Here is a 13,589-nt window from a genome sequence, read left to right as displayed (position 1 = left end):
GTGAAGAGGTGAAGAAAAAGGAGCAACAGTAGTTCATCTAAGAGTGCACACAGCCCTGCGTCCCAAATGGAGCACGCAATGAACATTGCTTGCTTAGGAAACAGTAAATGCTCCGCAACCATGTTAAGGAGAATCTTAATGGAGATAACTCGTCCCAAGACAGATGACCTAATGCATTGAACAAATACAGCCACAAGCTTTGAATGGCACACTTCACTTTGCTGCGCGACTGGGACAGCCAGGAGAGGTTAGGCTAGTGTCAAGCCTTGCCTTTTCTAGGTAGAGACCATGACCCCAGAAGCAACAGCTGCATTACTGAGAGCATGTCTAGTCTGTGTGACAGATGAGCCTCTGCACAACGAGAGTGTTCCTCAACAAGGGCTCAGGAGACAGCACAGGTCCACAAATATGTAATGGATGTGTGGAAGGAATCTGGAAAGCTATATGTGCTTTGCTCAGACTTAATTTTTGAGCCCTTACTAAGGCTGAAATAATGTGGCATAGTTAAACTGGGATGTTAGGAAGTGGGGAAAAAAAATATGGCTCGCTATGTTTCCTGTAAGGAGCATTGTTTAACAATCTGAATTAACAAATTAAGCACTTATCTTTCTGCCATGGGTAGAAGGGTGTGGTACTTTGGGGTCTGGATACCTATATGTATTCTGCTTCTTCCATTTCCTCACCCTCTCTTAACTAGGCAACCTCATTGCTTGTTATCTTTATTTTTTTCCCTTGTAAACACCAAGGAGTCTTCCTCTTCCCTAAAATGAGCCCATAGCCATGCAGCTCCCAGTCCAGTCACTGATGGCAGGTATCTGTTAGGTGCTGCTGTTCCCAATTTGTGCGCACAGTGTGTTTATGATGGGCAAGTATATACTTGCCCAGGTTTAAGCAGCATGAGAAAGTGATTGTGATCTTCCAAAGTAAAAGCTGCCGAGGCCGTGACTGTGCTATGCTTGACTTTGCAGTGGTCAAGCAATTTTATATCTCCCTTTACAGGAAACTACTTTAAAAAAAAGAAAAGAAAAAGAAAAAACAAAACCCAAAACCACACCCCCCACACCCCACACCCCCCCCCAAACTTTCCCCCGTGCTGCTTCCCTTCTGGTAATTTTCTCCAGGTTCTGCCTCTAAAGTGGATGGCTGCAGTGGCAGCAATGTAGGATACTGAGCTTGTTTCCTTCTGTTCTTTAATATCTACTAAGAAACTTCTATGGAAAAATATGAGTGGAAATGCATTGGCTAACAAATGAACTATTAAAAAAAAACTATAAAGCTGAACTATAGTGTTTCATATGAGCAACATGGCAACATCACACCTTTAGCGAATGGACTCTAGAGCACTTGTCTTGAAGAATATGCAACCTAGTTAAGCTGAAAACAAGGCCAAAGACACTTCAAATCTGGCAGAAACGAGGTTTGGCAGAGATCTGAAGGAAGGATGTTAGTCACTGGATTTAAAAGGAGCTGCTTTCAGGTCTGCAAAAACAAGCTGAAGTCTGTCTTAAGTGGAAAAGGAAGAAACTGGAGAAGAATAATGCCTTGGGATTTAGCAAAAATCTTGTGGCTTGCAGGAATTGTTAAGCTGTACTTCTAAATCTGAATCTTGTGATCATTTCAGGGAGGGAAGACTAAACCAAAAAGGCTGGACTTGCCTATTTTCTCTTATTCCAGTTCAGCTGCAACCTGGCATGTTGTTTCATCCTTGAAAGTAGACTCTTGGCTTGGCTTCAGCATTGGTGTTTTTCTTCTCGCATTCTGCATTGACAGTGTTTGAGACTGTCTCTTGGTAGTGGCTAAAACAGTGTGGCAGTTTTGTGGGAACCCGGTTGTCAGTTGAGCAGGGAGTGCGGGTAGGGGCTGTGGGTAGAGTCAGTGTGAAAAGCAGCCGCTGCTTGCATGCTGTGAAAACTGGTTCAACTTCATCTGTTCTGCTTCAGAGCCTTCGTTTTAAAAGTGTATGAGATGCTTCTCAGGGCTGGTAGTGCAAATCCGGTAACTTCAGCAGCTGATTACTCACAGTTCAGAAGAAGAATGTGCCAAGGAGTTAAACTGTTGGTACAGCCTTGTGCTAAACTCACCGGAGGGTATTTTGTATGCAGTGGCAGAATATAGCTGCATCTACCTTCCCTGAGTTGGCAGCCATGTGTGTTTGCCAGGAATGGTGACTGCTGGTACCATGTAAAGAAAAAATCCCTTTACCATGCGTTGGGAAGCTGTCAAAGACACTGCATATTTTGTAAGATTTTGAGCTTGGGCTGAAGCTCTTAAACAATTTATGGTGAAGTCCAAAAGAATAGTTTGGCCTGGGAAAGGCAGTGGAATGGAAACCTCGATCAGATTTTTGCTGGAAATTTATTTGTTTTTTTGAGAGCTTGGGGAAGTTTCATCTTCACATCTGCAATGGGAATTTCATGGCTATTTTCTAGTCCTGGATCAGCTCCAACAGCAGTGGAAGTAGCTGGATCCTTGGCATTTATATATGCTTGCTGTCATCTCAATCACTGTCACTCCTCTAATGCAAGCAGTCTTGCATAACATCCCTTAAAATATTGGGCACCTCTGGCAATTTGCTGTGTCCCAATGCTCCACTCGCCACTGCTGAGCAGCTGGTAGGAGGGACAGAGAGCTATTTGCGAAGCATTCTTATGGTGTGTGCCCATTTGTAAAATACTTAGAGCCTTGCAGGATGGTGAAACAGGAGGAGAGGTTTATAAAACATTTTGGTAGTTACAAGGGCAAAACTGTTTGCATGGTCAGCCTGTTTCTTGTCATTTTCTCCAAAGTATGTGCATATTTTGATGTTACATTTTATTTGTAAATATTTAATATGTCAAATATATCAAAGAGAGGTTCAGCCTTTTGTAAAGGATGGAGTTGGAAGATTTCCCCTCTTGCTTCATGTTGCAGCTGTGACCCATCTGCTTGTGCAGAGGTGGCCTTTGCAGAGAAGGATGCTGGGCTGGGCTCAGGTTTTTTCATGGGGAGGGACTCTGATCGTGAGCCGTACCAGGTCTTGGATATGTGACAACTGCCTCCTGGCATCTGGAGGTGGACTTTTTGCTGGATTTGTGGAAATGTACATATTGTTTTTTGAGGTGGTGTTGGTAGTAGTGTGAGCAGTTACTATCTGGGTACAACTTTTAAAGTTTGGGAACCTATCAGTGTGATTGGGGTCTGATTGTAGACAGTTGAAGGTGTTTTGATGAGTCTACACTGCTGTGGTAGCTCCCTGATCTCTTGGTAGTGGGTGCCTCAGGATTCAAGGGTGCTTTCTTAAGTAGGGCAAATAAAAATGAGACCTCTTCCCCCAAACTAAAAAGTGATAAAAAAAAAAAAGGCATTTTGCTGATTGCAGATGATTATAATGCAGCTGCTCGACAGTGACATCCCAGCCATGGAAAAATAACATTGGTTCTTCGAGCTATTTTCCAGTCCGTGCAGCGTATTAAAATCCTTCATGCACAGCTGGCACATTTAACTTTGATTATGTTGTTGAAGTGACTGATCTGGGAGCAGCCTGGATCCCAGTTGCTTGCAGAATTTGAAAATGAGGTTGTTCCAATTCATCTGCAGTTGGTTATTTTGGAAGAGACACAAACTACCTCGAGTACTTTTAGGGCTGCTAATTAAAGTCTTGCGGCACTCCTCTGAGAGTCTTTAAAGACGGATGGAGGGACTTACCCAAGGTCGTATAGTGTGTCACTAGCAAAGATGGTTATAAAATCCATGTCCTAATTTGGTCTTGTATGCTGAATTACTTTCCTGGTATTGAAAATCCCACCACAAAACAACACGCTGGCTGCTGGGCTCTTGTGCGTGTCGGTGGGCTCCTCCCTGCACTCTCCGACCTGCCAGCACGGGGCTGGCACGGGGGGAGCGTGGGGTGGGGATGGAAGAGGCTCCCTGCGGCCGGCTTCCATGCAGAGGTGGCTGAAGTGGGTGTCTTTTTCTGGAAGTGTGCTTCTGGGGCTGGAAAAAAGTGGGAGCTTGGAAAGGGAGAGGTGAGAAGGCTGGAGAGAAGTCACGGAAGCCAGTAGGCACTCGTGGTGTTACTGCCTCTTCTTCAAAGTCGAGTTCTGGCTTCTGACCTGAGCTGCTCCGGCGTCTTTTCTTTCTCGGCTGTGTAAAAGTGTATTTTTAAATTCCTCTGGCATCATCGCATTCAGGGCTCCTCCCTCCACCACTGACAAGCGGGCAGAGCATAGAAGCTGCTATCTAAAATGATCATTAGTGGAAAAGGAGACAGTGGGGGACTGACGAGCTCTGGTAGAGGCTGTTTTAAGTGCATCACGTTCAGCAAATCTTCCTGCGGGAGTATTGTTAGAAAACAGGAATATAAATGCGTGGCACTTGCAGCGCTGCAGTGGCAGCGTTTGGCTTGCTGGGAGCTGGATGCGAGCAGGGCATGCCAGGGCTCGGTGTGCTGGTGAGGGATGCAGGGGAGGATGCTCACCAAGCTGCTGCTGCGGCTCTCCCTGTGGCTTGCAGTAGGTGAAATGGGGTGAGACAGACTCCTGGGAACTGGCTGTGAATTCGCCTGAGGAAAGGCAGTTGCTGGTGAATCATGGCCCAGGCTGTGATGGGAAACTGTTGCTGGGTAATAGGTTGAGCGATAGCTCTTTCCAGAAGTGTGCACGACAGGACCCAGAGGAGGTTCTGACCTCACGGGGCAGCTGAAAGCTGGTTTTTGTCTGGGTTCCAGTTGGCCAAATCCTGCATTCCTGCAGACGTAAGCAGAGCAGGCTCTGCTTCCCAGCATCTGCCTTGCACCCCTGGATTTGGTGTGCCCACTCTGTTGAGGTGAGAAGGGGCTATGAAAGCAAGGAAATGAAAGGGACTGCTCTCATCACAAGAGGAAACTAGCAAGAGGTTGAAAATGCCAATGATGCAGAGGGGGAGTTTCGCAGAAAGGTGGAAACCTGCACCAAGCCGGTGTCTTTGGGGAGGCTGGCCACTCGGAGTTGGTGCCTTGCGAGCGGGGTGTCGTGGTGCTGTGCTGATGGACATCTGCTCTGCTTTTTCTGGAACTGCATCTGACATGACTCGCCTCTCTTCTTTCAGTGCTCCTGTCTTAACTTGCACGTTAGCTGATCTCCGCCGAGTGTCCCATTGCTCTGCTTCCCAGAACGTGATGGTGTTGAGCCTCATTTCTGGCCCTTTCAAGCTCTGTAGTTACTGTTTGAGCGTGAGGAGCAAAGGCAGAGAGGAGAGTGCCTTGCAGACCTCCCCTGACCACTGTTCATATCGTGCCGGGTTGGGAGGCATCTCGGCCTGTCCGTTTCAGAGGTTGTCTTCTCCTGCCAGCCCTGGCCGACCCAAGGCAGCAGCATGGCTGTACTTGCAGTAGACCTGGGTTTATTAACCAGCCCTGATGCACCCCATAGATATGTGGGTCCCTCCCATGTGAGATGAATGTGGGTCTCCCACTGCTGTGGCTTTTCCGTTGTGATCTGAAGCTGCTGTATTCAAACGGGTATTGAAATAGCAGCCGGCTTCTGTTTCAAAGTGGCGATGGTAACTTTGACATTGAAACGGCACCACTGTCACCAAGGTGCCCGGGCAGAGATCTGTGTGCGATGGGAGGCTGCAAACCAGAAGCAGCGTGGTGGTCTTGGAGGAGGAGGAGGGATTATTTGGCCCCTTCTCTCCTCTCCACGTGCTTTGCGTTGTGCCGGGGAGGTGGTGCCGTACTTTGGCGTTGCCCTCGCTGGAGGCTGAGCCCAGGCCTGTGGGTGCCTTGGGGGCTCCGGTAATGGCCCAGGGAGCGACAGCTTTGTGTGGATGTGGGGAAGCGAGCTGCTCTTTGGAGCTCCTGCCGAACTGGCTCCTCCAAACCCGCTTTTTGATGCAAGTGTCTTGTTTTGTGCACTTCTGCATCTGGGACGAGGGAGCAAATGGCTGCTTCAGCATTTGCTGTGTGCAGCGGGTGCTCTTCCTGCATCCTGTGCTGCAGCAGCGGAGACCTCCTGGGGACAGGGGATGCTGGAGCAGCCTGGGGCTCGGAGGACGTCAGCACTGGCCTTGCGTGGCTGGCCCTGAACTGCTCTAAAATATACAGCAGAAATACCTTGAGGGAGGAGGGGGGATTTTTTCTTTCTTTCTTTCTTTTTTATTTTTTTTTTTTTTTTTTTTTTTTTTTTTTTAAATCCAAAGTGAAGTCCTCCTGCAGCACAGCATGCCTCCAGTGAATCCCGGGGAAACTGGTTCAGCCAGCACCAGTCTGGGCACGGAGGGCACTGCCAGCGCTGGGTGCTTTGCCTTGGCAGCAAGGGTGACACTAGGAATATGAACTGGGAGTAAATAGCCCCATCTATCTCTGTGGGGATCTCTGGGTTCCCCAGGACCACTAGCAGAGGATGAGCCATTGGTTTGATAATCCAAATGTCACCTTTTAATTTTTTTTTTTTTTTTCTCTCCCTTCCTTTTAAAATGGCCTGGTAAGCCGTGACACTGCACAGCCTGGGTCCCTGCCAAAGAGCCCTGGGGCTTGTGTTCCTGCTCACGCTGCCAGGCTCCTGGCTGCCTCGCTGCTTCATGAACTCCCATTTGCCTTTCTTGGCTGGAAAAAGGATTAAGTTAGCAGGACAGGAAAATTAATTAGCTGCCATTTTAAGGATGTAGCTTTTGTTGCAGTCCGAAGTGTTTTGAAATGACATTGTATCACTGAGACCAACCTGGGGCTGATTAAAAGGCTTTTACCTGCCAGAATACCAGATTTATTTCCGTCGTGGTTCTCCCCCAGGTGATTACAGCTTCAAGGTGAACCTCAAGGCCGAATCGAAGGAGCGTTTTGCCTTCGCTGCTAGTGCCGGCCGTGGAAAGCTGGTACCAAAGTTTTTTCTGCTTGTTTAACATTCAAAATAGCCTTTCTTTGCCCTTTCCCTCTGTACAGACAGCCCGCCAGCTCGGCACGGGCACCGGCTGGGACAGCAGGGAACTGCAAAGTGAGCGGCAGCTTCCCTGCCCCACCGAGGCTGGGGGAGTGGGGGACGGGGGGCTTCCCACAGGGAGCTCGGGGGTGAGCCTCAGCCTTTCCCAATCGTCTGGTGGAAAGTTGCTGCCTTTTGGTGCAGGTGACCCCCAAAGAGGAGCAGAAATGGTGCCACTCTTGGGGGGGTGTGTGTGTATCCAGCTGGATGTTCCTGTAGCTAATGTCTTCGTTGGAGGTGTCGGAGACAGAGAAGGGTGGCTCTGCTGCAGCACGGTAAAGGGCGAGGGAACCCAAAGCATGGGAAGCAAGTGATAAGGAAGCAAAAAAATCATTTCGGTTAGGAAGTAATTGCCATTCCCTGCTTTCTTCAGGGAGGGGGCTGCATTGGTGCTCCCGGGAAGGGGTCATTAGCCACCAGCTTTCCCGAAAAAGCTTTTACCCAGCGCTTGGCAGCAGTGGGGAGCAGGCACACCAGCCTCCCTCACCCTTTACACACAGCACTCACGGGTCTCTCCAGAGTCAGACTTTGCTTTCCTGCACCGCAGCGATGGCTCCAGTGCACTCCATCTCTGCCGACGCGCGGAAGGGAAGCACAAAGCTCCTCTGCAACTGTCAGGCGTGCGCGATCAGGAGTTACTTTCACAAGCGGTGCTATGGTTCAGCCCTCGCTGAACTCTCTAGGAAAAGAGATTTCTGCCAGCTGTGCTCCCACCCCAGCCAGTGTGATACAGAAAGGATGACACCGAACGATGCCTGGCCCAAACGGTGGTCCCCATCTCCTCACCTTGTGAGGGTCTAAACGGCTCCTGCCTGCCTTAGCTTTAAACAAACAAAAATTCCCCACTGAACTCTCACTGACCGGTGAGGAAGTGTATTAAAAACCAGCAAAATTAATGCAGATTAAACCTGCTACTCCAGCAACGAATGCAAATTACCAGCGCTTTTTTTTTTTTTTTTTATTTTTTAATGTTGTAGAAACATTATGTCCTGTAGCCAAAGCAATTCAAGGCATGATGGCAGTAAATGTGCACTGGCTGAGGCTGGAAACTCTTCCTTTTTGGTCTAATCCAAGAAGCTCTTGGCACAACTTCTGTTTTGCCTTTGAAGAAGGGAAGCTCATCTCTGAAGAACTGCACATTGCAAGGTAAGCACAAGGTAGTTTTGGGGCTGGTTAAGATACCTCTTCCTTAAAACACCGATTATTGTTTTTTTTATGCTGTCATATTCAGTGCTGGATGCAGACAGCTGCAGCAGTGCAGTAAGCAGACGAAGGGTGAGTCTGCTGCTCTCTGGTGCAATCATGATGGATGCTGTAGTTAAGCAAACTCCTCCAGTTCTTTGCTAACTTTTCAACCTCCCCCAACGGAAAAGCAGAACAGGGAGTGAAAAGTGATCTTGCTCAAGTCCAAGATTTTAACTCTCTCCAGCCCCGTGAGCAGGCTGAGTGTTTCCCCCAGCAACCATTGCAATACCAGACCTTGCAGGAGCCTGTCCCGTGGGTTGGCAGGGGATTAGCACATGGTAGAAGATTCTTTACTATGGTGAAATGGAAGACAGAAAACATGTCAGCTCTGCCAGATACATTGACTAGCAATCTCAAAGGCAGGCAGATCCTCTGCTGGTAACATTTCCCTCCTCAATGTTTTGTTTAGCTACTTGTAGCATGCTATTTTGATTCCCCCTACTGATCTTTTATCTCATAGTAATGAACACCAGGCCAGCCACCCGCTTTCACGCAGAGCTGCCGTAATTAAGGCAATCATTTCTTGTCAATGCTAGGCAGTCACTTTTAAATATTCAGTCATCAGGGATTTGCTGCAGCAGGCTCCAGGATGGCCAGAAATAAACAAATAAACTCCCAAACACTTTAAGGATATCAATTTTTATTGGACATTGCGAGATCAATAAGAAAAAATAATTTGTACAGCTTTGTGATATAACCATTGCTGCTGAAGAGTAAGGCTACTTGTCATGAGAAGAGACCTGATGCAGCCAACAGGGTGTTCCTAGCAGGACCCGCTCGGAGAAGCGGATGATGTTCTCCACTCACCCCGTCCTGCAGCAGCACCTTCCGCCTCAGGTAGGTCCACGTAGCCTTACGGTAGCGCAAATGGGGCTTCTTAGACATTAAGGGTGAGCAGCCCTGCTCCAAGAGACCCTCTGCAAATGGCTCACTGCCAACCACAGTTGCAGTATCAGTCTGGTACAGTGGTTACTGACCTTCTGCCTTGCTTCTCCCTCCCTCCGCTAATTCTGTCTTTCCTCTGTGCCTCGCAAGGTCACCTGGCCCAAGTTCAGCCCTTTCCTCCATGCAGCAGCTGCCGCACAGCAGCCCTCTTCCCCAAGGAAAGAGCTTTGTCTGCAACAGAGAGCTGACCTGATACTATTTTTGAGGCCTTTGGTGACAGCAGCTGGCAGGAGCTGATTTGTGACACCAGCTAGGGGGGAACCAGGACACTTTAGGAAGTAATCCAGCAGCTCAGACGCTTTCAGCTGGCAGAGTAACCCTTTCTAACCAAACCCAGACGCTTAAGAGTGATTGTAGAGCAGCAGCTACGGATATTGCTCTAGCACTGGGGCACCCAATCCATAGGACGGGCAGAGCTAGAAAAAGAGGCTTCGGTTTACACAGTATTTTTGCTAAGCTTTTTGCTTTTGACAGTTCTTAACAGTTTTAAAAAAAACAGATGCTAGGACAAAAGGCTGAGTTTCTACGGTGGCAGTGAGACATCCTCAGACTAGGCAAAATTCTAGTTGGCCCCATCATTATCTCAAACTACCATCCCTTTGCTATGTCAGGTAGGTGAATGCCAGACCAAGAGAAATTTTAGCATTGATTCAGCCCCTAAGGGGAGATGAGAATTTAGACGTCAGTAAGAGTTATGGACTGTATCATCTGTCCTAATATATGAAATCAAGACAGTAATCTTAAATCAATGAAGGGCTCAGCTGGAAAAAAGAAATCAAATTGAAAGGCTCTGTTGGCAGAAAAGGGGGCAGTTGTACCACGACCGGTTGATTGCCTGTACTGTACTAGTGCCAGCAGACAGACCCAGCTGCTGGACCCTACCCCTGGACCACTGACAGAATGGATATTTCTTATTGATACTTAAATACTTCTCGTAGAAGATGACTTGGGAACTTGTAACTGGTGCCAACACAGCATTCAGCCATCTGATGAACGTTCCCGTATTCACAACCAAAGAGAACATAAGTACAGTGGTTAAACAAGCTGAGCATGGTAGATAATCTACGTGATCAGACGTGAGCTGCCCCCCTCACACAGGCACCAAATGTACAGCCACATCCCAGGCAACTTGGGGCAACATAGGACAGTTTACATTTAAACGAAGGAGGGCAACAAGGAAATAACTTGATAATGAAAAACTAGGAAAAAAAACCCAACAAAAAACAAACCAACCTTCACACAACTATTTTTCAGCATTGTAAAAAAATAAAAAGGAAAGCAATCTTTTTTGACTTCCTGTGCCTACACCATGCAGGTCTCCTAGGCATTCTAGGAACAGGAGACGCTGCCCCTTTTTCTGCTGTTAACTGATGCAGTGCACACAGTATTTCTGAAGGAGTTCCATAAACTGTAGTGCAAGCAAACTGAGAAAATAAATAGCACTCGAACATTCCCTCTTGTCAAAGAACATTAATTGCAGTAAAAACTAGCTTGCTTTTTGTTTTAACTGAAGTCAGCTGCAACTTGTTTTAATATATGAAAATCTGAAGATGTGTTTCACAGCATAACTGTAGAATAATTTACACTGCATTGCCAATTCACAATTCAGTCATTTTCATTAACAGTGTACAAAGAAGGTCCTTAGTTTATATATATATATACTTTATAAAGTCTGGAAGATCAATATAAATACTGCTCCAGAAATTAAAAAAGTGTTTACATCCCCGACTTGAATATTACATCTCAGTGTCCTGGATTATTATTATAATCTGTAAAAGTCTTAGCGGCGCAGAGGTTCAAGTTTTCGAAATTTCAGTGATGAGCTGGATGACAAAGCATCTTGGTTTGAAGAAGAATTCACTGTGTCTGGGGACTGGAACAATACTCTACCACGATGATTAAATACATAAAAAGACGGATGGTTCCTTAATGTGTCAAACGTCCTTCAAAGTAAATGTAAAAAGTCAACGTTAATACTCTTTTAGAACAGGGGTTTTAGAAGAGTCAGTCTAGGGTATACCAACTTCTATAGACACAGAAATACAAGTTTTGAATCTGAAACTCTTGCTCACTTTGTAAGTTTCCTAAACCGAAATACAAAGCCAAGTGTGAAAAATACCGCCTGCTCTATATGCAGAGGTTGTCCACCCCACAGACAAACTTCACCTTCCTTCCTTGAGCTTAGAGGCAGGCCTGTGGACTTCTGCATGCACACGTACCAAACGTGCCAGCCTTAGTTCAGCTGTCACTTGTGTTAATAGCTTGACACTGTTTACTGTCAGCTTTCCATCCCTTTTTGTGCCTGAAGCTAAGGGTTTTGGGTAAATGCTATGAAATACAACAATGTCAACTTGTTTACTTTCCGTACTCCCTTGTGTTTTTGGAAATGGGCAGAGAGGCCGTGTCTGCCCATTCAATTTCATATCCTTTTCAAAATCTTGATTCAAAATCCCTTATTTTCTTAAAGTCTTCCAGATATTCTCCCTTGAATAGTTCAGTGTGAGATTTAAATAATTCAGACTCTTGTAAAGAAGCAAAGACAGAGGGTGAGCCAGGCATACCGCCCCATAGACTATGACACCATTCATGACAGCAGTTTATGACTGCTGAGCAATTACATCCCTCACAGACATTTCTTTTCTCTACCAACTCTGCACAGCAGCAAGATTTTAGGATGAGGAAAAGCAAGAAGTTTACTTAATTTGTTATCTAACTTTCTCTGAAATTCAAGACATTGTTGGCTTTCTCAGGTGTGACTGTTCCTCTCTGTTACTGTCTACAACATGCATTTAAGAACTACTATGCTAAAGAGTGAGCTATTTCACAGTGTTCAGTCTGTATAAAAAGTAGCAGATACAGGCATTTCTGAAAAGAAGTAGTAAAACATACTTATTTTTTAGTTCTGAAGTGGCATCCATGTCTTTAAATTCTCCTGCGATATGTACTATCCCATAGCAGGTAACTGCAAAGGCTAACAGAGTCTGAAGAACTATCTGTAACAGAGGGAAACACAATGCAACACACACATTACTTAACGTTCTTAATATTTACCAAAAAAATCTCATCTTTCAAACAGCATCTCTTGTGCTTTTCATCCAGTGACAGTAAGTGCTTTGCAGGGGTGAGCAATTCAACAGTAGGGAAACTGAGGCATGGGAAGATTAATTACCCCACCTATTTAGCATGGCAAAAGGGTGGCAGAGCTGAGAAGAGCTTCAGCTGCCTGACACCCGGTCTGTGTTGCACGCACTGAATCGATTCACATGGATCCTTAGAACAAAACACTCTGTTCTCGTGCACTTAAGGATCTGATACACTCTCCGAGAAACGAGTTGGCTGCCAACACATACTGTGCAGCGGTAGCAGCTGCTGCTCGGTCCATTTGGACCATGCCTGGTTGTCGTGGGTATTTGATCTCCTTACCTTTCTGATTAAGCAAAAATAGGATAATAATTGAAGTGGAATTTAAAAACCAAGCAAATAAAGCAAATTAAAAAAACCCCAACCTTCCTGAAGCAGGCTGTGCTGGGATAAAATGGGCGCGCAGCCACACTGGATAAACAAATGTCAGCCAACAAAAGCCAGAGGGAGGAGGATGTTTATGCTGCAAAGGAGGAGAGGAACGCAAAAGCTCTCTGAGCTACGTTCAGGGAATCCCTGGACAAGATGTTTCAGGGTAGTTCTAAAGGCGAAGAGGGAGGTCTGGACCCAGGGTTTGTTCTCTCTGACAGATATAACACACCGCAGGAAGCTGGGACAGAAAATACAGTTCTTTTTGACAAAGGGAGCTCAAATGAAGGCACAGTTTAAAAACTACTTTACCCTTTATTCTTGCCTATCATGTAAAAAAAAAAAGCATCTGAGAGAGACTAAACTATCCACACAGCATTACCCCTTTCAAACATTGTTGAAAACTTAAACTTACATCTATGGGCAACGTTTCATCTTCCTTTTCTGTTAGTCTCATATAAGAGCGATCTACAAAACAGAAACGCATGCACGCATCAAACACTCCGTACAAGCAAACAAACAGAAGCAGCAGTACAGAAACCCCACAAGAACCTGCTGTAGCTCTCAGACGTGTGTCAGTCCCGGGCGAGCTGGGCAGCTCCCGGATCTTGCTGCGGGACTCCGCTCCCCCGGAGCGGGGCTGACGACCCCCAGCCCCGGGCAGCCCCCCAGCCCCGGGCAGCCCCCCAGCCCCTCACCACCTCCTCTCCTGGCTGCCAGGAAGGAGGACGGCTCCAGGGACGGCAGATGCGAGGGATGAAGCCGCCATCCGGCAGCCTTGTCCGGGCCGGCTGCCGCCGCGCCTGCACGGAGCGAGCCCCGCGCTCCTCCCGGTAAGTTCCCGGCCACCGCCGGCTCCGCTCTCCCCGCGGCGGCAGGGTCAGCCCAGCCGGCTGGCCTCCCCGCGGGGATGATGGTGATGATGATGGTGGCGGTGGTGCCGCCGCGGCCCGGCCC

General features: G+C 47.1%; 2 protein-coding genes across 2 annotated transcripts in view; one reads left to right on the top strand and one right to left on the bottom strand.

Moving 5' to 3' along the window:
- Window positions 1-8,939: 8,939 nt before the first annotated feature.
- On the bottom strand, window positions 8,940-13,298 carry MMGT1 (membrane magnesium transporter 1). The gene is made up of 3 exons (XM_010572473.1): window positions 13,048-13,298; window positions 12,012-12,115; window positions 8,940-11,065 (listed from the first exon to the last, which is right to left on the bottom strand). The coding sequence occupies exons 1-3, from the start codon at window positions 13,117-13,119 to the stop codon at window positions 10,903-10,905; spliced, it is 339 nt and encodes a 112-aa protein (XP_010570775.1). The 5' UTR covers window positions 13,120-13,298; the 3' UTR covers window positions 8,940-10,902.
- Window positions 13,299-13,388: 90 nt separating this feature from the next.
- SLC9A6 (solute carrier family 9, subfamily A (NHE6, cation proton antiporter 6), member 6) overlaps window positions 13,389-13,589 on the top strand; it is a 27,630-nt gene continuing 27,429 nt past the window's right edge. The window contains exon 1 of the mRNA XM_010572547.1: window positions 13,389-13,465. Within this exon, the coding sequence (XP_010570849.1) occupies window positions 13,389-13,465 (77 nt within the window). The remainder of the gene's footprint in view (window positions 13,466-13,589) is intronic.

Source organism: Haliaeetus leucocephalus, unplaced genomic scaffold (genome assembly GCF_000737465.1).
Source record: "Haliaeetus leucocephalus isolate CR32 unplaced genomic scaffold, Haliaeetus_leucocephalus-4.0 Scaffold340, whole genome shotgun sequence".
NCBI classification, from domain to species: domain Eukaryota; kingdom Metazoa; phylum Chordata; class Aves; order Accipitriformes; family Accipitridae; genus Haliaeetus; species Haliaeetus leucocephalus.
The sequence above is the reverse complement of the archived record's forward strand: the minus strand, read 5'-3'. Positions and strand labels throughout refer to the sequence as shown.

Bases quoted from the DNA above. Each gene is read 5' to 3' on its own strand.
- MMGT1 (XM_010572473.1), bottom strand. From the start codon at position 13,119: ATGCGTTTCTGTTTTGTAGATCGCTCTTATATGAGACTAACAGAAAAG. The intron at 12,116-13,047 runs GTAAGTTTAAGT...CCTCTGTTACAG, and splicing joins ATGAAACGTTGCCCATAGAT to ATAGTTCTTCAGACTCTGTT. The intron at 11,066-12,011 runs GTATGTTTTACT...TTTACTTTGAAG, and splicing joins ACTTCAGAACTAAAAAATAA to GACGTTTGACACATTAAGGA.